The sequence below is a fragment of the Pochonia chlamydosporia genome, assembly GCF_001653235.2.
Source record: "Pochonia chlamydosporia 170 chromosome Unknown PCv3seq00008, whole genome shotgun sequence".
Lineage (NCBI taxonomy): Eukaryota > Fungi > Ascomycota > Sordariomycetes > Hypocreales > Clavicipitaceae > Pochonia > Pochonia chlamydosporia.
In genome coordinates, this window is record NW_019154043.1 from 880,091 (window position 1) to 907,112 (window position 27,022).

At 50.9% G+C, this 27,022-nt stretch overlaps 8 protein-coding genes across 8 annotated transcripts; 4 read left to right on the top strand and 4 right to left on the bottom strand.

Annotated features, from left to right (window-relative positions):
* Positions 1-1,420: 1,420 nt before the first annotated feature.
* On the top strand, positions 1,421-2,891 carry VFPPC_06639 (alpha-amylase A type-3 precursor; the record flags this gene model as incomplete). The annotated part of the gene is made up of 3 exons (XM_018285639.1): positions 1,421-1,673; positions 1,725-1,834; positions 1,881-2,891. 3 exons carry the CDS (start codon positions 1,421-1,423, stop codon positions 2,889-2,891), a joined length of 1,374 nt encoding a protein of 457 aa, XP_018138384.1.
* A 1,937-nt stretch (positions 2,892-4,828) lies between these two features.
* VFPPC_06638 (heavy metal translocating P-type ATPase) lies at positions 4,829-8,258 on the top strand (the record flags this gene model as incomplete). Its single annotated transcript, XM_018285638.2, has 3 exons — positions 4,829-5,156; positions 5,219-5,290; positions 5,383-8,258. The coding sequence occupies 3 exons, from the start codon at positions 4,829-4,831 to the stop codon at positions 8,256-8,258; spliced, it is 3,276 nt and encodes a 1,091-aa protein (XP_018138383.2).
* Positions 8,259-9,387: 1,129 nt separating this feature from the next.
* On the bottom strand, positions 9,388-11,139 carry VFPPC_06637 (C6 transcription factor; the record flags this gene model as incomplete). The annotated part of the gene is made up of 1 exon (XM_018285637.1): positions 9,388-11,139. One exon carries the CDS (start codon positions 11,137-11,139, stop codon positions 9,388-9,390), a length of 1,752 nt encoding a protein of 583 aa, XP_018138382.1.
* A 1,090-nt stretch (positions 11,140-12,229) lies between these two features.
* On the bottom strand, positions 12,230-12,979 carry VFPPC_16734 (peptidase S1/S6, chymotrypsin/Hap, active site protein; the record flags this gene model as incomplete). Its single annotated transcript, XM_018294487.1, has 1 exon — positions 12,230-12,979. One exon carries the CDS (start codon positions 12,977-12,979, stop codon positions 12,230-12,232), a length of 750 nt encoding a protein of 249 aa, XP_018138381.1.
* Positions 12,980-14,201: 1,222 nt separating this feature from the next.
* Positions 14,202-16,013, bottom strand: VFPPC_16733 (pisatin demethylase; the record flags this gene model as incomplete). Its single annotated transcript, XM_018294486.1, has 6 exons — positions 14,202-14,330; positions 14,379-14,850; positions 14,930-15,055; positions 15,115-15,461; positions 15,520-15,716; positions 15,809-16,013. The coding sequence occupies 6 exons, from the start codon at positions 16,011-16,013 to the stop codon at positions 14,202-14,204; spliced, it is 1,476 nt and encodes a 491-aa protein (XP_018138380.1).
* Positions 16,014-19,354: 3,341 nt separating this feature from the next.
* VFPPC_14085 (amidohydrolase) lies at positions 19,355-20,809 on the top strand (the record flags this gene model as incomplete). The annotated part of the gene is made up of 1 exon (XM_018291856.2): positions 19,355-20,809. One exon carries the CDS (start codon positions 19,355-19,357, stop codon positions 20,807-20,809), a length of 1,455 nt encoding a protein of 484 aa, XP_018138379.2.
* Positions 20,810-21,083: 274 nt separating this feature from the next.
* On the bottom strand, positions 21,084-22,754 carry VFPPC_06632 (sugar porter (SP) family MFS transporter; the record flags this gene model as incomplete). Its single annotated transcript, XM_018285636.1, has 1 exon — positions 21,084-22,754. One exon carries the CDS (start codon positions 22,752-22,754, stop codon positions 21,084-21,086), a length of 1,671 nt encoding a protein of 556 aa, XP_018138378.1.
* A 2,436-nt stretch (positions 22,755-25,190) lies between these two features.
* Positions 25,191-26,981, top strand: VFPPC_06631 (maltase; the record flags this gene model as incomplete). Its single annotated transcript, XM_018285635.1, has 1 exon — positions 25,191-26,981. One exon carries the CDS (start codon positions 25,191-25,193, stop codon positions 26,979-26,981), a length of 1,791 nt encoding a protein of 596 aa, XP_018138377.1.
* Positions 26,982-27,022: the final 41 nt, after the last annotated feature.

A 27,022-nucleotide genomic window follows, 5' to 3' on the forward strand; every position in this document is an offset into this window, starting at 1 on the left:
AACAGTGAGAAGAACCCGTGGCATCGTGGACGACGCTCTCGTATGCAGCCGCAATATGGTAAAATGAAATTGGGCATTTGTTGACAGGCAATGGGGTTAGATTGCAATGATCTTGCTTACAGAACTTGGAGAAGGATCTAGAAAGACCTTTGCAGAAGACGGACCGACATATGATGGCCCACATGGTGCATATTCTGGCTATCCAAGTTCCATGTGCAGTTCTCAAGTTCTGAATGCGAGTCACTCTTGACTCTATGAATGGAATAGTACAATTCGAGACACGTGGTGGTTATGACGTCTTCGTGGGAGAAGCACACTCAATGGGGCATCCTTTGCGGTGCTGCTTCGGAGCCTCTTCTGGATAAATTATGCCGGTGTCGATGTAAGATCGTTGAGGGATACTGGGTTCGAATTGCCGGTTTCTGCTTCTGCTGGAAGTGGCGCATGATAGGTGTGATAGATGAGATAAATGCAGAAATAGTACTGCTCTAATAGTGCGTCTACACGCATTGATCAACGTGACAGCACTTCCCGTCAGAACATGCGATGCTGCCTTCGCGTCAGTCTTGTACTTGGTCGTAGTTCTGAGATCATATTACGACAAGGGCTGTAAATGGAGGAGAGTTATGTGAAATGACTGTGCAATGACTCTCGCGTAAAGCATTCGTCATCAGTTAGCAAGACCACCACTCTGTGTCTTACATGGGTTGCCGGTCCTTCAAGTTTACCCCAGAATGCAACTCCTACAACCCACAACTAACTTACATCATAACCTCTAGGCGTTTTATCAACTGTCCATCTCAACTGGTCAATTACTATCCTACAATGTCAGGACACTTCCTCAGAATCTCAACATCGGCCAAATACATTCTGCCTAAATTAACATGCCTGCCATCACCATGCCCACAAACCAAACTCGAGAGCTGCGACCAATATGCCGAAGACAACCATGATGCCCTCTACCCCAGCCGGCTCTTCGTCCATCACAAAATACATCCCCACACGGAAGTGACCTGACTTCCAATTTAGTCCAAAGTTGGTGCCGTAACCCCAGACTCGCACACTGCCGATCAAACACCCTAAAATCTGCGAGGATCCGCCAAAATTCTCCCGCTGGCACATCCTGGACTTAAGCGATGCCACGACCAAGTGGGTTATCTCGGCCCTATTTCGTCGCGGGGATTTATCCACCGATTCGGGCCTACAGTAGGACCTGCTTGATGGGTCGATGATTGCTGGTCGATTGGGTCATGCGAAGATTTTCAGATGGTGCTAATGTCGTAGGGAAGATTTATTGGTGTTGGCAAGATGGGACCAAATAGGTTATAAAAACAATTCTAATATACTTCCTTTTTGACCTCATGCATTATAGCGCTCTTGCTGTGTATATCAGACCAATGGTCTTTGGTGTTGACCAAACATGAAGATTTCACTGCCGACTCTAACCTTGCTGGCGCAGGTAGTCTACGCAGCCGACAAGAACGCCTGGAAATCGAGAAGCATCTACTTTGCCCTCACGGACCGCATCGCCAGGAGCAGCAGCGACAATGGCGGCGGATCATGCGGCAACCTGGGTGATTATTGTGGCGGCACGTTCCAGGGACTGCAGGGGAAACTCGACTACATCAAGGGGATGGGCTTTGATGCCATTTGGATCACGCCAATTGTAGCCAGTACGTATACCTTACTACCTATCAAGCAAACAACACTTAACTCGTAAATAGACAGTGACGGTGGTTATCACGGGTATTGGGCAAAGGACTTATATTCCGTCAACGCCAAGTACGGCAGCGCAGACGACTTGAAGAACCTCGTCAACGCCGCCCACGACAAGGTACGCTCCACACTCACTCACAGATACAACTCACTCACAACAAAAGCAAATGTACGTCATGATTGACGTCGTCGCAAACCACATGGGCCCATCTCCCCTCGCAGACCGCCAGCCCTCCCCCCTCAACGAAGCTTCATCCTACCACACGCCCTGCCAAATCGACTACTCGAACCAAACGTCCGTCGAAAACTGCCAAATCTCCAACCTCCCCGACCTGGACACGCAGTCCTCCACCGTCCGCACCCTCTACCAAGACTGGATCAAGTGGCTCATCAAGGAATACGCCTTCGACGGCGTGCGCATCGACACAGTCAAGCATGTTGAGCACGATTTCTGGACGGGCTTCACCTCCGCTGCGGGAGTATACACCATAGGCGAAGTATTCGACGGGGATCCAAGCTACGTAGCTGGCTATGCGAACTCCATGTCCGGGCTGTTGAATTACCCGGTGTACTACCCCCTCAATAACTTCTACCAGCAAAAGGGGTCGTCGCAGGCCCTCGTCGATATGCATGATAAAGTTGGCTCCTTGTTTCCAGATGCGTCTGCGATGGGCACATTTCTCGATAACCATGACAACGCACGGTTTCTCAATCAAAAGAATGATGTGGCTCTTTTGAAGAACAGCCTTACGTATGTTCTTCTCGCGCGGGGGGTTCCCATAGTGTACTATGGCACGGAGCAGGCGTTTTCAGGGGGAGCCGATCCCGCGAATAGAGAGGATCTATGGAGGAGTAATTACAGCACGGGCAGTGATTTATACGGCTTTATTGCCAAGGTGCTGGGGGTGAAGAAGGCTGCCGGTGGACTGGGTAGCAACGACCACACGCACTTGTTTGTGGATTCGACGGCGTATGCGTGGAGCAGGGAGAATGGCACGGTGATGGCGTTGACGAGTAATATTGGCGGTGGGAAGACGCAGCAGTATTGTTTTGGGACCAAGGTGCCGAATGGGAGGTGGATGGGGGCTTTGGATGGGAAGACGTATAGTGCTGATGGGGATGGGAAGTTGTGTGCGAGTGTTGATGATGGTGCGCCGGTGATCTTTGTGTCATAGCGTATATGAATATGACGTGGTTTGGTGGGATAGTATACGAACTTAATAGAGCATGGTTGTTCGGCTGCGTGATGGGATAGATGTGGTATGAAGATAGACTCCGGTGAAGTGTCGGCAACTCCAGAGGACTTTTGGTGGAATGCCAAGAGATGAGTGTTACGAAGGTTCGAATAGCGCAGTTTGCGATACCATGTGGTTGTACATGACGATTTGGATGGTTGTGGGTGGCTGCTTTGAGGTATTGTATTGAAGAAACTATCTTTTGCTATGGTCAGGATGTACTAATATGTCGTACCATGTTGGTAAGCGGCGAATGTGATGCAGGGTGTCTACGTCTACGAGGATCATGGCGAGATGCAGGTGCGGCTCTGATGGTGAATTACAGACTGCGTGGTGGTTGTGAAAGTTACCTCGCGCAGACCTACGGCTTTGGATTCAAACCATGTCCGTACAGACACGACAAGTGGATGAATGGCTACGGCGCGAATTGATTGCAGCATGAAAGTGGGCGGCGAGACCAACAAATGCTCTTTGCGTGGACGTTGTACGCAGAGAGGGGCCGGTACAACCATAAGGAAGACTGGTATGCGAGAGAGGAAACAAGTTCCTCTTTCTCCGATATCAAGAGTCCGGGGGAAGCCTCTGAGGTGAGAAAGAGATGGGAAACACGACCGTCATGAACGGCGGCATAGAGTTTGCAAGCACCAGGCAACAGTCGAACCAGAGGAGACCAACCATCGGCTTATCGTAACGCAGCATAAAGTAGTGGCGAATGTGCTCGTGTTGGTCCGTTGTACCGCTCTGCGTGGGCGGCATGTCCAGACTTTGCGATTTGGAGGGATCAACTGTGCATCGTGTCAAGTTTTGTCTCAGTTGTCCTGTGCGTCGGTGGCCGAGAAATCTCGCGCAACTCCAACATTGCCGATATCACCGACCTATTCCTGCCGACGGATAGTCGTTCGCAACCGGGGGGCGGATAACCTCCGGGTACCGAGTGCTGTACGTCAGTACGGAGTAGATTGAACCAAAAGAAAAAAAAATCTTTTCCCTGTAAAACACATCGTCATTGCGTTTCAATCCGACGTTGTTCGTCTTGGCCAGGGCGGGATGGAACCATCTAGCAAAAACCCCAATCCAATTTAGAACCGACGCACCAATGACTTTTGATCCACCACACTAAACGGGAATTCCTCAAAAAAATCAGGCCACTTGCGTTGATGTCGTTTCAACGGGGACAAGTGCCGTTGAGTCTCGCAGCAGCTGAACGCTTAAACTGCGGCTGTGAATATTCGCGTGGCGTTTCAAACACCTGCAACGACAAATGCCGCGCCATCATGTTAAGAGTTTCGGGCCGTGGCGACTCCAGCGCCATTGTACCCCGACTTGTGAAGCTGACGACGCTTCCAACGCTCGGTTGGGCCAAGACCCGTTCGGGGATCAATTGAGGCATTCATGGGAATCTAGCCAACAGATCATAGGTCCGTTGGTAAGGCCCAGATTCCAAAGTGCAATATGATTTCGCTGTGTTGGTGCGCATCCAACATAGTCCCAACATGCAAGGATGACATGACGGTGCAGTTTGTGCTCTGTTTGATCCACCGACATTTGGCATTTCGCTCGCCTCGTAGCTGCGTTTGCCGATTTCGATTTTTCTTTTCTCCGTTGGCTGTCCTGCCTATTTTCAACTGTGCATCGCGTAAACACCCGGCGAACAGGCATACCAGACACAACGTGGCGTTTCGGAACGCTTTCCCGACTTGACCCTTATTATCTCTCGACCCTGCCGTTGATGCACCTTCTTCGAATTTCATCCTTTCCTGCCCAAATCAAGCCTGACAGTCCCATGGTCCCTGACTGTACCACAACAGCCAGGTTCCCACCGCCTACCAGGACATTTGAACATTATTATCCATCAATCCCTCTGGTGAACCGCAATCATGGGCACCGGATGCTGCTCTAGCGGAGGAAGCAACAACGCCGCCCCCGCAGCTGGCTCCGATCAGCACCACGGTGACGTTGACTCCCATCACGCTCATTCGGATCACAACCACGCAAACCACGACCACGACCATGACCACGGGCACGACCACGGGCACGACCACGGGCACGACCACGGGCACGACCACGGGCACGGCTCGGACTCTTGTGCTGTTGAACAGCCCTGCACCCAGGAAGGCGAATGTTGCGACGACGACTCGTGCTGCGATGATTCTAGCCTCTCCGAAACTCTTGCGTGCTGTTCGTCCAACGAAGAGCACTGCGATGGTTCGTATTCCGTATTGTTCGCATGAATCCTCGTAGAACAAGCCCATCTGACAATGTCACAGAAAAGTGTATCGTCGCAGCTGCTGCTCTAGAGTGTGAAAAGACGTGCGAGATGGATACGCTTGAGCAGAACGGTATGTGCACTCCGTATCCTCATCATCATGAATAGACACCATCCACAAACTGTCCACAAGCTTTCCCATGCTCACACACCGCTTCCAACCAGCTACCGACGGCCATAAACACCAGCACGATGCAAATGGCCATCACCCCCATGGAGCTTGTAGTTCTCATCTGGAGAAGGCCTTCAGTCAGTATAGCGCATATCTCGAATCTGCTCGCTGCATCTGTCGAAGTGTTCTCGAGCGAGGTTGGTCGACAACTTGCTGCGCAAACCAACCCAAAAAGACCTCCGTGAAGGCTGTTGGAAATATTCCTGTCGGCAAAACAGCATCGTTTGCTACTGGCCGCAAGCTCCACCGACACGAAGGTCCTCATCATCACCACGAGATCAGGCGCCGCGGCAAGATGGCGGGCCACGGCGAAAAGAAGGACTCCTGCTGCGGCCCGACCAAGGACAGCTGCTGCAGTGATGACGCCGTAGGTCATGCCACGATTGAACTGCTTGACAAGGACAAGGCCGGTGGAATTATTCGCTCAAATGAGCGCGATGTCGAAAAAGCCGAGGGACTGGAGCATGTTGCACTCGTTGTCGATGGCATGACTTGCTCGGGATGTGGTAACAAGATGGCCCGTACCCTCGGGGCCATCACTGGCGTGTCGTCCGTCAAAGTCAACTTTGTCATGGGCCACGCAGAATTTGAGCTTGATACGTCGATGAATACCCCCGACGACGTGATACGTGCGGCCGAAAAGGCGACAAATTTCCGCTGCAATCGCGTGACTAGCGACGATCAGGTTCTCGACGTTTTGGCAACTGGACCATCAGCCAAGGCGCTCCTGGATTGCACCGTAAAGGGCGTTGCTGCCGCCACCATGTTGAATAAGAATACGGTACGCCTCAGCTATATCCCAACCACAATCGGGGCAAGAGAGTTGCTTGAGAAGGTCAACGACCTGACCACGGGCCTGGCTCCGCCTCGCGATGACCCGTCCATTTCCAGTGGTCGCAAGAGACTCTACGATCAGCTTGCGAAGACCATCGTCGCTGCTGTCTTGACCATTCCCGTTGTTGTATTGGCATGGGGAGATAACCTTGTCGAAGAACGAACAAGGGCACTCATCTCCATTGTTTTAGCCACTTTGGTTCAGCTGATTGCCATTCCTGACTTTTATCGTCCAGCCATTGGTGCCCTGATCCATAGTGGCACGATTGAAATGGACATGCTTGTTGTCATCAGCATCACCGCGGCTTACTTGTACTCCATTGTCGCTTTTGGATTCCGTATGGCTGGGAACCCTCTCGAAACGTCGGAATTCTTTGAGACCAGCACCCTTCTCATTACACTCGTGATTCTCGGGAGACTCGTAGCTGCCTATGCTCGCATCCGAGCTGTTGAGGCTGTGTCTTTGCGGTCTCTTCAGTCCGCAACGGCAGTCATTGTTGAAAACGGCAAGGATAGAGAGATTGATGCTCGCTTGCTGCAGTACGGAGATAAACTCAAAATTGGGCCTCACTCCACCGTTCCCACTGATGGAACTGTCGTCAGTGGCTCGAGTGAGATTGACGAGTCGATGTTAACTGGCGAAAGCGTTCCTGTTTACAAAAAGACAGGCGACGCGGTCATAGCTGGCACAGTCAACGGAACTGGTACGTTGGTTGCTCAACTGACTCGGCTTCCCGGCAAGAATACTGTGACGGATATTGCCCAACTTGTCGAGGAGGCACAGAACTCGAAGCCCAAGTTGCAGGATTATGCAGATCGCGTCGCAAGTTGGTTTGTGCCAATTGTCACCGCGGTTGCCATCGTTGTGGTAATTGTCTGGCTGGTTGTCGGTTTCAAAGTTCGTCATTACAATACCGGCAAGTCCATTTCAAATGCAATCACGTTTGCCGTGGCGACCCTGGCTGTTTCTTGTCCGTGTGCCCTGGGTCTGGCTGTACCAATGGTCCTTGTCATTGCTGGAGGTATTGCGGCACGAAGTGGTGTCATTATCAAGTCTGCGGAGTGCACGGAGAGAGCGCGCAAGGTAACAGACGTTGTTTTTGACAAGACAGGCACCATTACCGAGGAAACGTTGGATGTCATGGAGCAGGTCTTCCTCATTGATGACGAGGCAGCAATGTCCATATCGAAAGCGTTGGTCGCAGGGAACAAACATCCCGTGTCGCTTGCCGTTGCCAAGTACTTAGACCAACGCAATGTTTCGGCTGCGACTCTGAGCGACGTCCACGTCATTCCCGGGGCTGGAGTGGAAGCCAAACTCAATGGGGCGAAGCTTCGAGCAGGAAATCCGAAATGGACTGTAACCACCGCTCACGACGAGGTCGCCCATCTTCAAGACCGTGGAATGACGCTTTTGGTTGTTACTCAAGATGACGCGCCTGTTGCGATCTATGGCCTGCGCACTCGTCTTCGCGAGGAGGCTGCCCGGGTGGTTTCCCAGTTGACCAGTCGTAAAATTGCCATCCACCTAGTTTCTGGTGATCAGAAGCGGGCCGTTGAAATGGTTGCTTCTCAGGTCGGGATCCCAAATGTGGCGTCGCAATGCACGCCAGCCGAGAAGCGAGACTACGTCGTCAATTTGATGACTGCAGGCAAGACCGTCATGTTTGTTGGGGATGGCACCAACGACGCAGTTGCGGTAACGCAAGCAGATGTTGGCGTCCAGCTCGGCAGCGTTCTGACCGCCAGCGACGTTACTCGTGGCGCTGCCGATGTTGTTCTTCTGAACGGATTGGACGGCATTCCCTTCCTCTTGGACATCAGTGGTGTCAGTTTCCGCCGCATGGTGTTCAACTTTGTGTGGTCCGCGGTGTACAATGTTTTTGCCATTCTGTTGGCATCAGGCGCGTTTGTCAAGGTCCGTATCCCACCGGCGTATGCTGGTCTGGGTGAGATTGTCAGCGTAGTTCCAGTCATTGCGGCTGCCATGACCATGTTGCTCAAGAAGTCCAAGGTGTCCGCTCCCAGGGCCTAAATGAGGTGTTTGAACATCAATATCAGTCGCCAAAGGAGGCACTGGCCGTTCAACACCCGCCAGGACCTGGCGACGGGGAGACAGTTGTGAATCGTGATAAAATTTGGTGGTTTGCTGAAGTATCAGGACGCCTTCAACATACGTCGAGAGTGTGTGGATGATGGATCTAGTTCCATTTTGACGCGATTGATTCTTTTTTTCCTTTCCAATCTTTTGGCAGCATTAAATCATCCTGGGCAATTCTCACTCACTCAGCTGTTGATACGGGACAGTTGCGAGTGGCAGCGACGTTCCAACGCGTCTCAAGTTGTCCATGGTTGCGGTCGTCTGAGTAGCAATTATTATTTTATTCTCAGTAACAAATATATTTTCAGTGCATCGTTTTGCAACAATATTTTGGCGTGGTTTTGAGAAACTGTGTCTACTTGGCTCGGCTGTGATTTGTACCAATGCTGACAATGTGTGGGATGAGATGGGCTGATGCCCGCATTAATAAGAACGTAGACTGTCCATCAAGGTTCTCACGCCACGTACACCCCCTCCACCTTGGATCGTTGTTTTCGTACCAGAGCCCAGACATTGACTCAATGTGTTTCATGCCGACCATTATCCTGGGTGATTCATGACTGGAAGCCTTTGCTCCGATTGTTACGGATGCTTACCCTTGTGCGAGACAGTTGATGCTCACATTTACGTTGCGCAGTTAACATAGATCTCACGTCTGTTGATTTGGCTCGCGGCTGATGCAATCTGCGTATACTCCGTAGATGCACAGGAACAAGGAACCGTCAAGGGTCAAGACTGTTTCAGAAGATGCAAAGATCACACTGGTGTACTTTAGGTCAGCATATTAGTCCCAGCCGAGCTGATTGTCTCACCCGTAGCAGATGTGAGCTTACGTAGGTACGCGGATTTTCTTTTGCCCAAGATTCATGGCCACGGAGTATTTAGACTGGTCATTGTGCAATTGCATGCAAGCCGCTTGTTGCGGTAATTCTAGCTGCCCTGACAGACTTATGTATTGTGGGTGGCTGCTAGTGCTGTCATCTCAAGATGGTATGCAACAAAACTGATTCAAAGCCAACTGCGAAACATTCAATTTGGCCATGCCTTGTCCTATTCTTCATGGTCACGTAGCTCTAGATATCGATTCATAAGCATCTCCCGCAGACGATGGACTTGCGCCCGCCAACGCCCTAAAATCCACGACGGTATACATCTTCTCCAGCACTTCGAGCTTCTCCCGTAAATAATCCCTTTGATGCTTCTGCGTCCTTTCAAAACTGAATATAAAGCTTACCAGATAGAAGAAATCCTCCAATCTTGCCCGTGACTCCTCCTCTGTCTGGCCAGTTCCTCGAGGCAGAGCCAAGACATCTGCGACTGTGCTTGTAATTTCGAATAATTTTTGGAGGATACCACTTCCATGAAATACAACGCTGGATATACTTTTCAAGCGTGACACAAGGCTGCGGAGTTGTGCGGAGAGACGTTGCGCAGGAAAATGCAGGGACAGGCCTTCGTGCGTGTTCTGCGTCGGCGTGGAGCGAAGAAGGCCTTGTGAGAGAGCGAGTTGCCATACTAGGGTTCGGAGCCATAGGCGTGTGATGAATAAGTCGACATGTTGAAGTTCGATGAGGGTGCCGTATCCAGCTGTTATCATTTCTTGTTCTGCTTTCAGTGCATCTGCTTCGTCTTGATCAAGCTGTGCTTGTTTGCTTTCGATCCATTGTGATGTGATTTCCGGAAGAATGGGGTTAGGAACATGCTGAGCAGCCCAGTAGCTGAGAAAAGCATCGTCCATGTTTTGGAAGAGCAGGATAAGGCGGTTCCATCCGACTGCAACATGAGTGGGGAGGGTGTCATCATGAAAGGGCAGACCCGTGCGTAGACGGATCATAGTACAAGGGAAACCGGACATGATGAATAAAAAGCGTTCGTGAATATATACCTCCCAGTACATACGTTGACGCCGAGTCAGCTCTGTGTGAGACAGACGGGTATCACCTTCGCAGTATTGATGCATGTTGAGCATCTGGACCATGCTGATTGCCTCCCGGAGAATGGTGTAACTGCGGTCGAATCGCTTAAACGCCATGAGACTTATCTCAAGCCAGATGCACGTCATGATACGCTTGACCGTAACTGGCATTTCCCCTTGCAAACCCCCGGTGTATCCGTCGCTTTCTCTGCCCATTTCTGCTTTCCGATGTGCCCAAAGACAGTACTGCATCAAGGTGGTCATTTGTGAAGCTACATCGCATCCATTCATGGTCCACGATGTCTTGGTGAGGTTGATTGTTACCGTTGCGTAGGCATGTACTAGAGCAGCATCTTCGTAGTTGTTGTGCATGTTATATATGGCTGTTCGAATCTCGGTAGGCGTCAGGACAGGGTTGACAGGATACACCAGGTCTTCAAACTCAGGTAACAGTCCAAGAAAGAAGTCATGTGAGAACCCGCATCCCCCAATTGTAAACGGTTGCTCTGATCGCGGGCTGCTCGTTGGATTGTCGACGATGCCCGCTATTGAGGTCACAGGAATAACGCCTGCCGTTGGCGATGACCCGGCGGACGAAACATCGCCGCTTGCCGAACCACTCTTGACCGGTGAGGGCGACGTTACTGTCGTCTGTGATATTGATGAGTTACTCGCTCCGCTGTTGGACGATTTGTTTCGCAGTTGAGCGACGAGGCGGCCCCGAACACCAGGCTTGCGCTTTGGCGGCGCTGGTGCAAAAATGCAAGCCAGATTAAGATGAGCGCATTGCGCGCAAGGCTGATCACCGTTGCATTTTACCTTTCTGACTCGACAGGCGTCACAGGCTCGCGAAATCTTGCCTCCCGTGTTATTAGCAGAGGCGCTGTTCGTGCTGCTCATCTGGTGTTGGTGCGCCGTCTACATGGACAGCAGTTTGTCTTGAATAACTGGAGTGAACTCTGCGTTGTTCCCGAAATTGCCGGAGCTTGGACGAGTGTGCTGAATGAGAGACTGTAATTTATCTGCATTCTTGAGAGCTTCCCATTGCGCAATCCGCGTATTGTTATGTGTAGAATCTGTCGCTGGTCTCGCGTGCTCGGACGGAGAGTTTACAATGCTCCTCGTTGTTTCGACGTCTTGAAAACTGCCAGTCACTCTGGCGTGACAGTCGACAGGAGAGACAAAGGACAAATGTTTCTGGACAGGATCCGATGTGTGAGGAAATCACGAAGCAATTGACAATCCAAATGGTACAATGGCAAAAGAATAGGGCAAAACGTTCATTTGCAACCAGACAGATCTAATTGTTTGTTCAAGGATAAGGAAGCTCCTGCAATAAAAGCGGGGATGTCAAGGGATGATGGCTTGGTACGGTGGTGTTGTTGTGCGAGTCGTGGCTTGCAGCTTGCAGCTTGGATTCGATGATTCTTGAGGTGGCATTGGAGCGATGTCGGGCGGACAGTTGTTTGGAAACCTCCCAGACGAAAGATCATTGATGTAGGGAAGGAGCGATGTGCCCTCGTTGCAGTGGACGTCCTTCTTTCCTTCACTGAATTGTTGAGAATTGGCAGTCAAACAACCAGGCGCTTTACTCTTTAGGGAACTAGTGGCTACCTTGGCGGAGTTCAAGCCGCTGAAGCGCCGACGGACCCGCTGAAGATCGAGAAACTAAACTTGGCAGCGAAGATCAAGGCATCACCAACGCAGCCATTTCACACTCAGTGGTGGCGAACCGTCCAGACGCTGGGAGAGGGTTGCTATATTTCAATAGTGTTACATCCTAGATGATATTTCAGAAGCCGAACATTTCCAATTACCGCGCCGCAAAATCCATCGGCATAGCCGGCCATGGATGCCTGCCACCACGACCACCAGAAAAGTTATCACATTTCCACGTTCCCAATTCAAGAGCAAGTATACAGTCTATTCCATTAACGATATGTATACACTTTTGACAATATGTACATAGAAACTGTACCAAACGGATCGCTTAGCAGCCGCTGGAAGCACCACCCTTGACACTATCACCACGACCTCCCGCATTAGCACGGTTAAACACCTGCAGAGTGCCAGCGCCATACTTGGACGAGTATGAGGTCTTGTCCGAACAGCCACCGGTGTGCCAGCCGCCAATGTTTCCAATAACGTTTCCATGCTTGGTTTTCGCATTATAGCTGGCCATCCAGGGTGAGCCGCTGGTGCCGCCCTTAAAGGGACCACAGTTAAAGCCCAGCTGTCCAGCCTTGGCCTCGTACGTGCCGACCTGGCAGTGAACAGGCTTCTGCTCTCCATCATTGTACCCGACAACCTGGACCGACTGTTTGTACCCGGCATTGGTGACGAGCTTGTTGCCGCCAGTGACCTGCTGCACATTGACAGACTTGCCACCGTGGGTGCCCTTGCCAAGCTTCAAGAAGGCAAAGTCATAGTTGATGTCGTGGTTCTTGTTCCAGTTGGCGTGGACGTAGGCCGCTTCGACGGGGTACGTGCCATAGGGAGTAGCACCGTCGTGATATCCGGGGGCGAAGCGGATCCCCTTGCCATTGCCGCTGATGCAGTGACCGGCTGTGAGGACGACGTTGCCGTCCTTGCTTTGGATGACGCTCGCAGAGCAGAAGTGCTTCTTGACGTCGCTGGTGTAGAGTACACCTACGGATGGGATGCCGCCAAAGGGAGTGGCGCCGGCTAAGACGGCTGGCGCAACGGCCGAGACAAGCACAGCAGCAGAAGCTAGAAGCATTTTGTCGAAAAGAACGTTTTCTTGAATTACGTAGAAAGTAGCAAATGATTCGAATTCTGATCCTCTGCGGAACACTGGTTTCGAAAGTGCCAAGACGCCAACCTTATATAGTTCTGCATCCCGGAAGTCAAGATATCGTCGATCGACGAGCCGAATAACCGACCCTTGGCATTCCGTCTAATATCAGCCTAAGCCTTGTCCCTGATCTCCTGTCGTCCCAATGGGGTAATTAACTACCCAATGATGGGATTCACACGCGTCAGAGCTGAGTCTTGGCGGGGTAACTCAGGCCCGGCTTACAGATTTTCGGAAGACGCCCGAGTTATGTAGCTATTTACAGATTTCGAGGGTCTAGAACTTGATTTGGAACGGGAATGGAACTAGGTTGAAGGTGAAATTGTATTGGTTTTTTATCAGCGAAATTGGTTGTGACAGCGCCTTCTTGGGCATCGCTGTTGAAATGATAGTGTAGTATGTGCACATAGATATGTCGTTCTCATCCACCCGGGCTACAGTCTGTTATACTATTTCGACTGCGAAAGCCATTGCATTAATCATATCTGGCGATTCAATTACAGTATATACATAGGTCGACACGGCACGGTCAGCAAAGAAAGTGGTTGCCCTTGTTCGCTACCTCGTTTCCGCCTCGAGTAAATCTTACCGGCTCAATCTGGCAATGACTGCGATAGCCTTACCGTTGAACATAGACAACGGATCTAGCCGAGAAACTTGTTACTGATTCGTCCAGGAAAGGAGAGCGAATTAATGTATTAGCATAAGAGTCACATTCGGTTTCATCGTGTACAGTCCTGGTCCCTCGAGAGTAATAAGCGACCTGCAACATGCAACATAACTGGTCAGCATATCACGGCTTATTCGTCATGTAATGATCTTCAACTTCAGCTCGGCTACTTCCCGACGGGCAGAATCTATTTTTCGCGGAGGCAGAGCACAAAAGGTCCAGAGCTAACGCTGCAGTTTGTGAAATGAGATACGTTCTAATAGTCCAGATCAAACAACCTCTAATACTGTCCATGTGCGCAACTACTATGTAGGATCAATACAAACTTCACATAGAAGACATATATCAGTACAACCTATTTCATACCGTCGTAGTAACATATAAGGCGTAGAATGTAAATAGTCCCGCTATTAAGGCCGTCATCAGCATGCATTAACCAGTGAAATTCACCTACTATCCTCTTATCACTCACAACCTCTAAGTCCCAGGCACATGTTCTCGGCGATACGCACGCACCCAAAACTCTGACTGCAAAAAGACACCATAGTTGAAACACTTCCATGGCCTTGTTGCATCCACCAACGTCACATCAAAGCGCCTCAAGATCTAAACATCATTAGCATCCTTCACTTCCCAAGTATTCAGCAAACTTACCTCCACAATAACCTTGTTCATCTCAATCTGAGCAACATTCTTCCCCAGACACCCCCATTTCCCTCCTCCAAACACAAGACCAATCGTCGCCTCCATATCAGGCGTTGCATCGAACCACCTCTCCGGCCGAAACTCGTTCGCGTCCTCGCCCCAGACGTGACGTTGCCGCAGGATGCCAACCATGCTGAATCCTATTCTTGTTCCGGCGGGGAATGTGATGCCGTTCCAGCAGTCGCCGTCGATGGGAACTTCCTTGGACATGAATCCCGACACGGGGGGGAACAGGCGCAGACCTTCGCGGATGGTGGCTTGCAGGTAGGGCATTTGGCGTATCTCGCTGTCCTTGGCGATGGGCCAACTTAACTTTGCTGCGTTGATTTCCTCGCGAAGTTTGGAGAGGACGCGAGGATTGGTGATGATGTTGAGCAACGTGGATCGAATGCCGGTTGCGGTGGTGTCGGAGCCGGCGACACTATCTTTATCAGTCTCCAAGTCCAAGAGGTTTTAAGATAAGGTACTTCTTGACACTTTGGTTCGAGTTTGAAACTTACATTTGTGCAGCAATCTCAGACTCAGTCTGCTGTTGACTCAATCCCCTTGCTACGAATGAGCCGACCATGTCCCTCTGGACCCTTTTCTTCGGTCCATACCGCTCAGCTGCCACAGTTTTGGCAATTCTGCCGCAATTATATGAGCATCAAGTCATCATCTGGACCGGGTGTTTCATGAAACTCACCCCATCAGGCGACCAACGCCAAGAACATCGTGCTTTGACGGCATAAGAGGTCTGAAAATGGGCAGTCCCATAACCGGTATCATCCACGACATGACCGTAGAGACTATCAGATACGGTAAATACGTCTCAAAATCCGACACGATGTTGTGGATGTCAGAATCTGAAGCAAGGTCGCCGAATGGTTCGCCAAAAGCCAAGTCCGAAATAACATCCAGCGCAAAGTACTGTATCTTGCGAGCAATGTCAAACGGTTTGTTGTTGGCGATGTACGAGTCCAGCAGTCGTATCAAATTCTTGACGGAGCTGTCAATCTTTTCTTCCAGATGTTCAACTTCTTTGCCCGAGTACTACAAGGTGTTAGTTCTTCCGAACGACTGTCGAAGGGCTGGCTTTGCAATCTCATACCCCGCCAGCCATTTTGGAGCGAATATTGTTATGTATTATATCGTCTCTTACAGAAACGATATTGTTCTTTCCGGGCTCAAATTGCAAGCCGTTGTACCAGGCTGAGCGGGTGTATTGCGACCGAACACTGAGCATATGCAGGGCCAGTTTGGGATCGCTTGTCACCAAGTCTCTTGGACCGACTCTTGCAATTGAGCCTTTTGGATGTTAGCACTTTTGTACACGTTCATCTCTTCTGAGACAGGAGCTTGAAGTTGAAGGTAAATGTGACTGTCAACCTGGCACGTACCATACTTCTCGCAAACTTCATGCAACTCCAGATGTGTTCTCCCGCGAAGAGTAACCCGCAGAAACCACCATATTGAGAGTCCGGCACTCTTCGGTCCAGGTATGTGCTTTAATCGACGATATTGGTAGTATGTCGTTGCTGCTAACCAAGACAATACTGCTGGTATCGCCAAACAAATGTACATGTTCACACTCGAAATCGCCATGATGACGAGTCGGTTCCTTCCAGGACAGCCCAAGTTGAACTAGAAGGTCGGCAACCCGACTGATACAAGTGTTCGACCTGTTTCAGCGAAACCTTGGCCTTTGTACGGCGAACCGGCAAGTGTATGGTCAATAATGAGGCAATATCAGGCAGAGATCTTCACATATGCGATGTGCCTTCCCACAGGTTTCGAAGATGACAGAGATTAGCGGGTGATTCAAAGCCACGCGACACGAAGTATTTATCGCTTCACACATGAGAAAAACCGCAATACTGTATCCCGCAGCCTCAACCCAGCCTCTGTCTCTAGCCTCTGCAAGCGATGACGCAGAATCCTTAGGTGAGGCGTACAGAATTTTTCTCAGTACCGTCACTTTTTCTTCGCAACGGCAACCCCTTTGAGAAGCAAGGCAGCGGTTAAATATTTGCTTGGCAGACACTTGTTCAAAATCTGGTATAGCCGGGGCATTCTTTTTGCAGCAAACATCGCCCCCATTCAATATGGACACGGGAACGGCGCAACCATCGTGGGAAAAACATACATGGACCCCCGAGGGCGGCCGTTTCGGGGCTTCCGGCGAAAATATGACAGACTCGTTGCCTCATTAGACAGCCGGGTACATTGTAGTTGAGTTATGCATATCATATTTGATGGATATGATGTTTTATGTTGTTGCTGGTATTTCCAATTTCCCTTCTATTGTTCGGGCTATTATTCTCAGTGTTGCCCGTGCTATTCTTCTCCGTACAGTACAACATATGTGCTATCCCACTAGCCGCATGTCCGCCTTGGCCAACCGAACCAAAACCGTTTGCGCCTTTTTTGAAGCTCGTTCGGGCAACAACCTGGAAGTATGTGAGTGGACCCCGAAGAATGTGTAAATATGCAAGCAGGGCGTTTCGTTTCTATTCCGGCCCTCAAAAACGAAGCTAGCTGGTGTGGCACAACAGGCTGCCACATTTCCATATTGCCATATTACCGTTTTGGGGGCCAACCTCAGCCTCGACTTACACGGATTCGACTTGACCAAACCGGGACAGACGGAAAGCCTAACCTGCTGCGTCATATTTGCACCTGCACCAATTTTGACGTCAGGCACAAGGGACAAGAACGTAGCTGAACTTCTTTCCCGACTGAAGTGCCTCGATATCGTCACTGGCGCCCGGTTTGGCTTGCATAGACAATGGAGTCCAGACATGACAATGGCGAACTTCCCCATTTGGGTATGTGCCGACCAACAACTAGTGAGGCAGCCAGTTCCCCAAAATTGTTACTACTTTGTAATTCGCAAATGAGTCAAATTGGAGGGGCTACGAAAAACTGCGAGAGCCGACATTGTTAGTTCTTTGCAATTTCGCCCGATAAATGTGAATCTGATAGGGCCAACAGGACCCGATTTGATAAGGAGGTCTGATTCAGCGAGAGACCTCCATTGTTCCCGGGTGCCCTGGATTGCTCACAATAAGGATTGTGAGACAGGTGATTTTCCGCATGTCTCAGATGCGTGTGAATACACACATGTCCGGAGCCGGCTCCGGCTGTTCGGTAAGTACCTATGTATCTGACATACATGCCGTAACTTGAGGTCAAGTAACATTGAACTTGTCGAGCTTCATAAACCGGGTTGCGGCTTCAGGTACGGCATACATTCATCCCAAGCGCAGACGCTGCTTCACCTGACCGAGTACGATGCAGATGATTCCTTGAATCAGCAACATAATATTAATACAAGCGGCTTGACAAAGTCCGCATGTCATGTTGCACCGCATCATCAGGTCTGGTCAAGGTAGCACTCGGGAAAGCTGGTCAAGTTGCACCCGCTGTCCCAGCCACATGGCCACGCTTGCATCATGCATGAACAAGGGAACGACTTCAATGTTGACAGTTGGGTCCATCCAATTGACAATATAACTGCCTAAAATAAACCAACAAACAATCCCGATGCCCCATTGACGGCCTGGCTTATAATAGTCAGCTTCCCATTCGGCGTGCATCTTGCCAACGAGTCTACTACCCACGCGGGCGCTCCTCCACGCCGGGCTTCCGTAGTCCTTGCTTTCAGCTTTCAGCTGCGTCGGCTTAGGGAACGATTCCGTCTGCGTTGCGGAATGTGCTCGCGATCGAGTTGGATGAGGATGAACCTGCAGGCAGCGAGGCAGAATTGGAGGATATGATGCCCTCAATTTTGCTCGGTATTGACACTTGCTTGGCAATATTGGCGGGAAGGGTACTGGGCTGCCTAATTTGGAGGTTTGGCAGACTCGTATTGACAACATTGATCTTGGCAGTATTTGCGACGCTGGATCGTGGGCACTCGGACACGTGAGTAAGTTTGCGGAACGGTGGATGTAAACTCTGCTTCCGATACATCGTGACAATTGTCAAGGTAAATTATTGCTTCATGGAACGGATATCGGAAGTTCGGAATATACAACCCCGCACTTCACTTCACCTGTCGGGTGCTCAAACCGGCAGTTACCTAGGTAGTTCACAAGAACCAACTTGACGTGATCGTAAATGGAAACATAGCCTGTTGAACGTGTTCATCTTAGTGACTGTTACAGTTCCCGGTTCTCGGAAGTCGCTGGCATGGTACAGAATAAGTTGGATTGCCATTTCAGTACGATCAATGACATGGTTACAACTGGTGCGAATACGGCTATATTTTGGCGATAAGGCTCTACACGCTGCAAAAGATGCCAGGTAATGCGCATTGTAGGATACTGTTATCCCATAAAAGAGGGCATCTTTGAGGATGCTTAGAAACATGTAAACTGTGTTAGGGAGCTGGTTACGGGTTTCTCTTACATCTACGGGCATCTGCATGTGTCAGGACTGTAATCCAATCCTTGTCTACTTGTCATATACATAACATGACCGCTGTATCAAAGTAGGACACTATCAGCAACCTCCGTGATTTGCGCCTATGATTGCTAACAGGATTCAACGTGGAAGACATAACAGCGTGAGGACAAAAACGGAACATTCAATGTTGCATCTAGATCATTGGCATGCGTGAAATCTATGCACATACATGGATGTAAGCTTCAATGTTGCCTGCTACTGGCCACTCTGAATTCTCTTTTCATTGGCTCGCTGGTTGTAGGGTAACTCCGTCATCATGATTGAGGGGCTGTGTTGTCAACTACACCAAGTTGACAGATATCAGGGTAATTCTCTGCAATTATTCTTACATTGCAAGCCAGCAGCAGCAGTATCTTGAACTCGTCACTAGTGCTGACAAGCCAAAATACCCAGTTCCTCACGAAACAACCCTCCACTCCCTCATCATTCCCGTCAATCGCACACAATCACTACATCTAGATCACAAGAACCTCACCATGACAAGACGACTTGAGCAACGCCTCCCACAAACCACAACCCAAGATCCAACTCCATCACCATCTCCCGCTCCCCTCCAAAGACCCTTCTACTCCCTCAGCCTAGGCACAACCATAACCCCCCCGGCCCAACCACCTCCCTCAGACAACATCTCCAAGAAACTCATCTACACCATCATCAAAGCAGACCTCCTCATTCCCGGCGCCGACGACCCCATCCCCAACGCCGCTCTCGTCACCCAAGACAAACTCATAGTCTGGGTAGGCCGTCAAGATGCCATCCCCAGCACATACACCGACAGCTCCCGCAAAACCTACTCAGTCCCATACCTCATGCCCGGCCTGTGGGACTGCCACGCCCACCTCATGGCGGGCAGTGACGAAGAAGACACCTGGCCCGCGTACATGGGCTTCGTGGCCAACGACCCCGTTGCGTGCGGTGCAAGACTCGCCCGCATCTGCTGGGAGCTACTCCAGAGCGGGTATACCTCCGTACGCGACCTAGCCGGCTATGGGTGCGAAATGGCAAACGCCATCAACGAGGGAACGATTCCAGGACCGAACATCTACGGCTCCGGCGCGTGTCTAAGCCAACTCGCTGGTCATGGGGACGTCTTCTCCCTCCCGGCGGGGGATGTGCTTCTCAATCTGGGCGTTGGCCAGATCCGCCCAGGACACTTCGCCACAAAACCTAGCTGCATCGTCAACGGTGAAGAAGAATGCCGTCTGGGTGTGAGGCTGCAAATTCGCCGTGGAGCAAAGTGCATCAAGATCCTCGCCTCGGGGGGCGTCATGTCCAGCGACGATAACCCGACATACGCGCAGTTCAGTCCCCGTGAGCTAGAAGCCATGATTGACGAGGCTCAGCGGTTCAATCGTTCAGTGGCAGCCCACGTCCACGGTAAACCGGGCATTATGGCTGCTGTAAAGGCAGGTGTCACGACAGTAGAGCATGTGTCGTTCGCAGACGACGAGTGCATCCAGCTTATCAAGGAGAAGAATGTAGTGTACGTAGCTACCAGAGAGGTCATCGAGCTGCTTCTCTCGATGCTCGACCAGTTACCACAGAAGAACAGAGACAAGGTCCGTCTCATTGCGGAGGATCACATGAACGCTTACAAAGCTGCTGTGAAGGCGGGCGTCATTATTGCGCTGGGCACAGATGCAACTGGTACGCCGGGCATGGCGCGGGAGTTTGAGTGGGCTGTCAAGGCCGGGCTGTCGAACTTGGAGGCTATTAGGGCGGGTACTGCGAATGGGCCGTTGACCGTGAAGGGCCAGGCGCCTAGGACGGGGCAGTTGAAGGTGGGATATGAGGCTGATTTTATAGGTGTTGTTGAGAATCCGGTGCTGGATGTGAGGGTTTTGCAGAGGAGGGAGAATATTAAGTGGGTGTGGAAGGGGGGCAGGATATTCAAAGGGCCGGGTGTAGGTCCTTGGGGTGAGGATTCGTAGTTTTCCGGGATTGTTGGTGATTATCTGAGAACTGATGGTGGGAATGGGAGCAGATGCTGCGAGATATGCAAGTCACAGTCATGGCACATATACGGAATACGAGTTGTGAATCATAGGCTAGCGCCGTGTATAATTTTCTGTCATCTACCAATCGGGATGATTCCTCCATTTTCTAGAAAGAACTTGCTTCGCTCTAAGATCGATCAAAAAGGAAATGCATTAATTCCACAGTCAACTTTCGTCACATCCGTAGCTTATCCTCGCTGCAGCATCCTCAAGTGCGATCACTCTCAACTCTCTCCACCATGACTTCTGCACTCTTTTCCTTCTCCGAGGAACTATCGCCCGTCGCATCAAATCTATCCACTGAAGTAGACGCAAATTTGCGGGCACTGACTTCATTCTCAAACAAGACATCCAGCTCGGCATATGTACGGCCCTTGGGCTCCGGCAGCCGAAAGTACGTCCAGATGGCGCAGATGAGACAAGTACCGGTCCAGAAGAAGCCGGCTTTCGCACCCCAGTTCCACGCAGAAGGGTTGAGCATCCGGGGAGTAATGATGTTGGTAATGATACCGACGATGTTATAGCAGTTTCGGGCGAGGACAACGGACTTGGTTCGGAGACGGGTGGATGTAAGCTCGGCGACGAGGGAGTAGCAGACGGGACCAACGGTCGCGTCGTAGGTGAATGTGTAGACGAGGAGCATGGATCCGATTGCCCACTGAGCAGCGGCGTTCTCTCGGCCGGCAAAGGCGGTGCAGCCGATGGCGAGGAGGAGAACGCACATGATGATTTGGCCGCCCAAGTATAAGCTTCGTCGACCCCATCGGCCCATCAAAAACCAGGAGCAGACTGTGCCCACAGCACCGAGAGCATACTGGCCAAGAGACATACTGAATGAGTTGGCAACGTCCATACCAGCCTGCTGGTAGAAGTAGGTAGAGTATCCCATAAACGTAGCTCCACACATTGTCTGAATCATCCAGGTTACGCAGACGATTTCCGTTCGGCGGCGGTTCACTTTCCCTCGGAAAAGGTCGATATAGGAGATACCTGCGGTCAGTTCCTTCTCCATCTCATTGGTGTGAACCATCATTGAAATGGTTTCGTCTGGTTGGAAAGCAACGCCACTGTTGCGGGCTGTCAATCGTGCCAGAGACTTCTTTGCATCGTCGACGCGGCCACGACGAACAAGCCACCATGGAGACTCAGGGGCGAGCCAGATGCCAATAATCAGAGGGACGGGCCACATCCACTGCAGAGCAAATGGAATCTTGTAACCCCATTTGTCGTCTCGAGAGACCATTCCTCGTAGGACACCAGACGCAATGAACTGTCCCATCACCCAGCAGAGGTTGACGTATGTCGTGAGGTAGGCGCGGAGATGCGTTGGGCACACTTCGGCGGCGTAGGTCGTTGTAAGAGTTTGGAAGACTCCCCATGGAACGCCAATAAGCATCTGTCCAATGAGTAGCTGTGTGAGACTCTCTGCAAAGAACACAATGAAGATGAAAGCAATGCATCCCATCAGAGCGCCAATGAGGGTTTTGCGGTAGCCAAATCTATCGGCAATGATACCGTTGACAAAGAGACCAAAGATTTGGCCGACAAGTGTGCCGTTGCTGAGGCCGGCTTGCCAAGCTGCCGTGAGTTGATAAGTACCATCCGGTTGTTCAACGCCAAACTTCCTCTGGAAAGGCGGGTATGCAAACAACGTGTTCAGCAACACAACATCAAATCCCTCCATAACAATGCAGGTGGATAAGAAGATGGACCACAAGCACGCCTTCTTGTATAGCTTAATAGACTTGAAAAGCCCCATGTTGTGCTCTGCTTCAGCAGCAGCCGCTGCTTCGTGGACAAGCGAGATGTCCATATTTCCACGGTCAACGGAGATCCGGCGAGGCTGATCTCCGCCCTTGGGTTTGATGATGGAAACCATCTTGCCAAATATATACCTGAATCCGCTTGCAGGTCAACAATATATAGATTGGCAAGCTCTTTGGACCCAAGGATGAGGCAAAACAATAATAGTGGCTTGTAAAGAAAAATGAGAAAGTAGTATTGATGTGGTGATGTCAGCCGAAAGCTTAGAAGCGCTAGAGGAGAGCGGCCATTGTCTGATGTATCATGAATCCATTATCGAAATCTGGTGAGACACCAGCTGGTCTTTATATTCCATCTTGCTTGAAGCGGAAAGAAGTCGAGTTGTAAATAAAGTCGAGCGGTTTTTCGCAGGCATATCCATCTGTCGTCGAGCCGAGACCCCAAGCAATACCCGGCTTCATCTTTGTTGGCCACTAGTGTGAAGCCACTTGTGGCCCCATACCACCCCAAGCACCCTTGGTCCAGACTAACTCCCAAGACTTGTGGCGGGCTAACCGATACTGCCCCAAGCTTTGCAGTCCAAATTTGATGGTCCGACTCATGTTGTTGGCGTCCTGTTTACGGAGTGGTGGAAGACGACCAAACACAGCGTAGATGCGGGGATTCCGACTTCATCACTCTTGGCGGTCGAGATAGATGATGTCGTAGAATGAAGTCAATTGATGGTTTACAAGACTTCGATTAGCAGCCTCACACCACTTCGCCAGAGTTTCTCGTCGGGCCGGCTGGGTTTAATTGTATTGATTCGCCAACTTAATTCAATGATCTTGTTGGATGTAATGATTGCTCTTCTCAACCAGGATATGAAGCCGATCAGGTCCGGGGCGATTATACGGATCCACCACATTTCTCGCAGGAATGATGCTGAAGCCGGTAGGTCGGATGCCACTTCATCTTGGCTCGAACCGCTGTTGAGGTTAATTTCCTCATCCCCAGATCGACCTCCCCATGGGGATGTCAATTCATTTGGTGGACCTTGAAGTGTTAGGCTCATCATCTCTCCATACCAAATTATCCCCAGCTTGAGCAATGCCCGTGCCCTCTTGTCGGACCGACCAGATCACAAACGCCATGATGTTTTCAAAATGCGTGGATTCGAGGGCCGGAAGCAAGCTATGATGGGTCCATTATCCAATATAGTGTCAATATCCTAGGTCAAAGCTTGCGAATGTTTACCGTCTCCTCAATTCGACTTGACGTTTTCGAGATTCTAGTCAACAGACAATGCCATCGTCGTGTCATCTATACATTCGTACAAGGTTTAACCTGTCCATATTTAGACCTCGTCATACGTGACAACAAATTGCTCAAAAGCCTAGTCGACTTCAGCACGGCCAATTGAACCATCATGGCCGCTTCATGGGCTCTTTGAAGCTGTAAAGGAGCTGGTGGTCAAGCGATGTCGTTCACGGCGGTTCTCTCGGCCTTAGCATGCGGCTGACGCATTTACCAGCGCTAGAAGATCCCCTGGTCCCTGAGATCTTAGGGGGATCGCCAAATGCATCGCTCGCTGTGATGGAAAGCATGGACACGAGGTGCTCTGTTGACGTACGCCATGTCGAAGGGACGAAAGCCACAGAGGTTTCACCTGGCTCGTGGCGGGAGAATGTCTTTAGTCTGTTGGAATTGATTTCGATTTCACGGCACTCGTCAACGCCAAGGTGTGTGCCACCTGCATGGCTTGAGCAAGATAGCTGAGGATCAAGGAGTTCGTCGTCGAGGGCTTTTAACAGACCCGCTGGCGGAAGAAGCGAAGCAAGCAATGTGGATCTTGAACATCGGACAGTTTCCCTGTCGGACCGACAACAAGCCAATAAATGCTTTGTAAATTGTCGGCCCGACAATAGGCGAATGGAGTATCGATTTCAAGACCCATCGGTTCCTCTTCCCTGCCGCCAACAAGTCTCAACCCATTTTACGAAACGGTGCGATGCATTCATTGACCTCCAACCTTATTCATGCCACCCATGGCGTCGCCGAACCTCACAGCAGCTCAAACTTCTACCCATGGACAAAGCGTAGTCGAGACGTCCATGTCGGGCCGTGATATCTACCCCAGATTTCCCCGCATGAGGACGTCGACATGTCGGTCCGACGAGCAGTGTTCCGCCTCTCGCAACACGTCGTCCTCCCGAGAATTCACCCGGAGTAAAGAAGAACGGGGACCTGAGCCACAACCTTCTCGTAATTGGATGTGAATATGCTGTGTCAAAATAGTACGGGAATTTCATTCGTAGAGCCGTAATACTCGATTCCGCTGACTCTCACACCGAATCGCCCCCGCCTTGAGTCCACGATGCTGGGGATTTAAGACGAAACGGCCACTGCCCTACCTAAAGGCCAACTCTCATTCTCATTTTCAACCTCTCTTCCATTGTGAACGTTTTCTCTTTCCTCACAGTGTACCAAAAGCTTTCAGTACGGATACCCAAGACCTATTCATTTTACCTGTACTTTTGTTCTTGGTCCTCTCACCCTTTTCAGAGTCACCATGACGGTCATATCTCGTGAGAAAAAGTGGTGGAAAGAGGCCGTCATTTACCAGATCTACCCGGCCTCATTCTGTGACTCCAATGGCGATGGCATCGGTGATTTGCCAGGCATCACATCCAAGCTAGACTACATCGCTAGGTTGGGCGTCAATGTGATTTGGATCTGCCCCATGTACGACAGTCCCCAGATCGACATGGGCTACGATATTTCCAACTATGAGGATGTCTACAGGCCGTACGGCACAGTTGAGGACATGGAAGTTCTCATCCGCGAGACACACGCTCGCGGCATGCGAATTATGCTAGATCTCGTCATTAACCACACCTCTGACCAGCACGCTTGGTTCAAGGAATCTCGCTCAAGCAAAGATAACCCCAAGAGAGACTGGTACATCTGGCGACCAGCCAAGTATTCCCCCTCTGGGGAGAGACTGCCTCCTAACAACTGGCGTTCCAACTTTGGTGGTGGCAGCGCGTGGGAGTGGGATGAAGCCACTGGGGAGTATTACTTGCACTTGTTCGCGACGGAGCAGCCTGATTTGAATTGGGAGAACGAGGTTACCAGGAAAGCTATTTACGCATCAGCCATGGAATTCTGGCTCGATCGCGGCGTGGACGGTTTCCGCGTCGACACTGTCAACATGTACAGCAAGCCTGATCTTAGCGACGCACCTATCGTGGATCCTAAGGCCCCCTTCCAGCCCGCAGGTCTATTGTACTGCAATGGGCCCCGGATGCACGAGTTCCTGGGAGAAATGAACGCCATTCTCTCCCGTTATGGGGCCATTACCGTGGGCGAGCTTCCAAACACCCCAGACATGGATAGGGTTCTGCAGTATGTGAGCGCCAAGGCGAAGCAGCTCGATATGGTGTTCCAGTTTGACGTGGTGGACACTGGGTTCGGTAAAACACACAAATACGAAACTACGCCCAAGAATTACACACTGCCCGACTTCAAAGCTGCAGTCGGACGCACTCAGGGACTCATCCGCGGCTCTGATGGCTGGACGACTGTCTTTCTCGAGAACCACGACCAAGCCCGGTCGGTCTCTCGCTTCACCGACGACAGACCTGAGTACCGCGTCCTCGGAGCCAAGATGCTCGCTCTTATGGAGTCTTGTCTCAGTGGTACCCAGTACGTCTACCAAGGTCAGGAAATCGGCTGCGTCAACGTACCGAAAGAGACGTACCCCGTCGAGAACTATCTCGACATCGACAGCTGCCTCTTCATCAAGATGACCAAAGACCTCCACGGCGCCGACAACAAACAGGAACTAGACAAGGCTTTCTCCGCTCTTCAACATCTCGCTCGAGACCATTCCCGCGTACCAATAGCATGGAACGGCAAAGCCAAATACGGCGGTTTCTCAGAGGCAGCCGAAAAAGCAGGCCTGGACGTCAAAGAATCCTGGATGAAGCCCCATCCCCTGGCCGGCGAGATCAACGTCGCGTCGCAGGTCGACGATCCGGACAGCGTGTTCGCATTCTGGCGCAAGATGCTGCGCTTCAGAAGGGAACACGCCGATTTACTGGTGTACAGCGACTTCAGAGATCTGCGGCCCCAGGATATGGACCTGTTTGTGTTTGTGAAGGAGGATCCTCGGGGGGCTGATAAAGCAGTTGTGATTTTGAACTTTACGACGGAGGAGAAGAAGGTGGTTATGCCGACGGCAGAGGAGCTGGGACTTCAGGATGTGAAGCTGGTGCCTGTTATGTCTACGCATGGTGGGAAGATACGGGAGGGTGTGTTGTCGCCTTTTGAGGGACAGGTTTATCTTGCTGGTGCTTGATATTAGATAGAATGATGTGATGACCAATAGATGGTAATGAA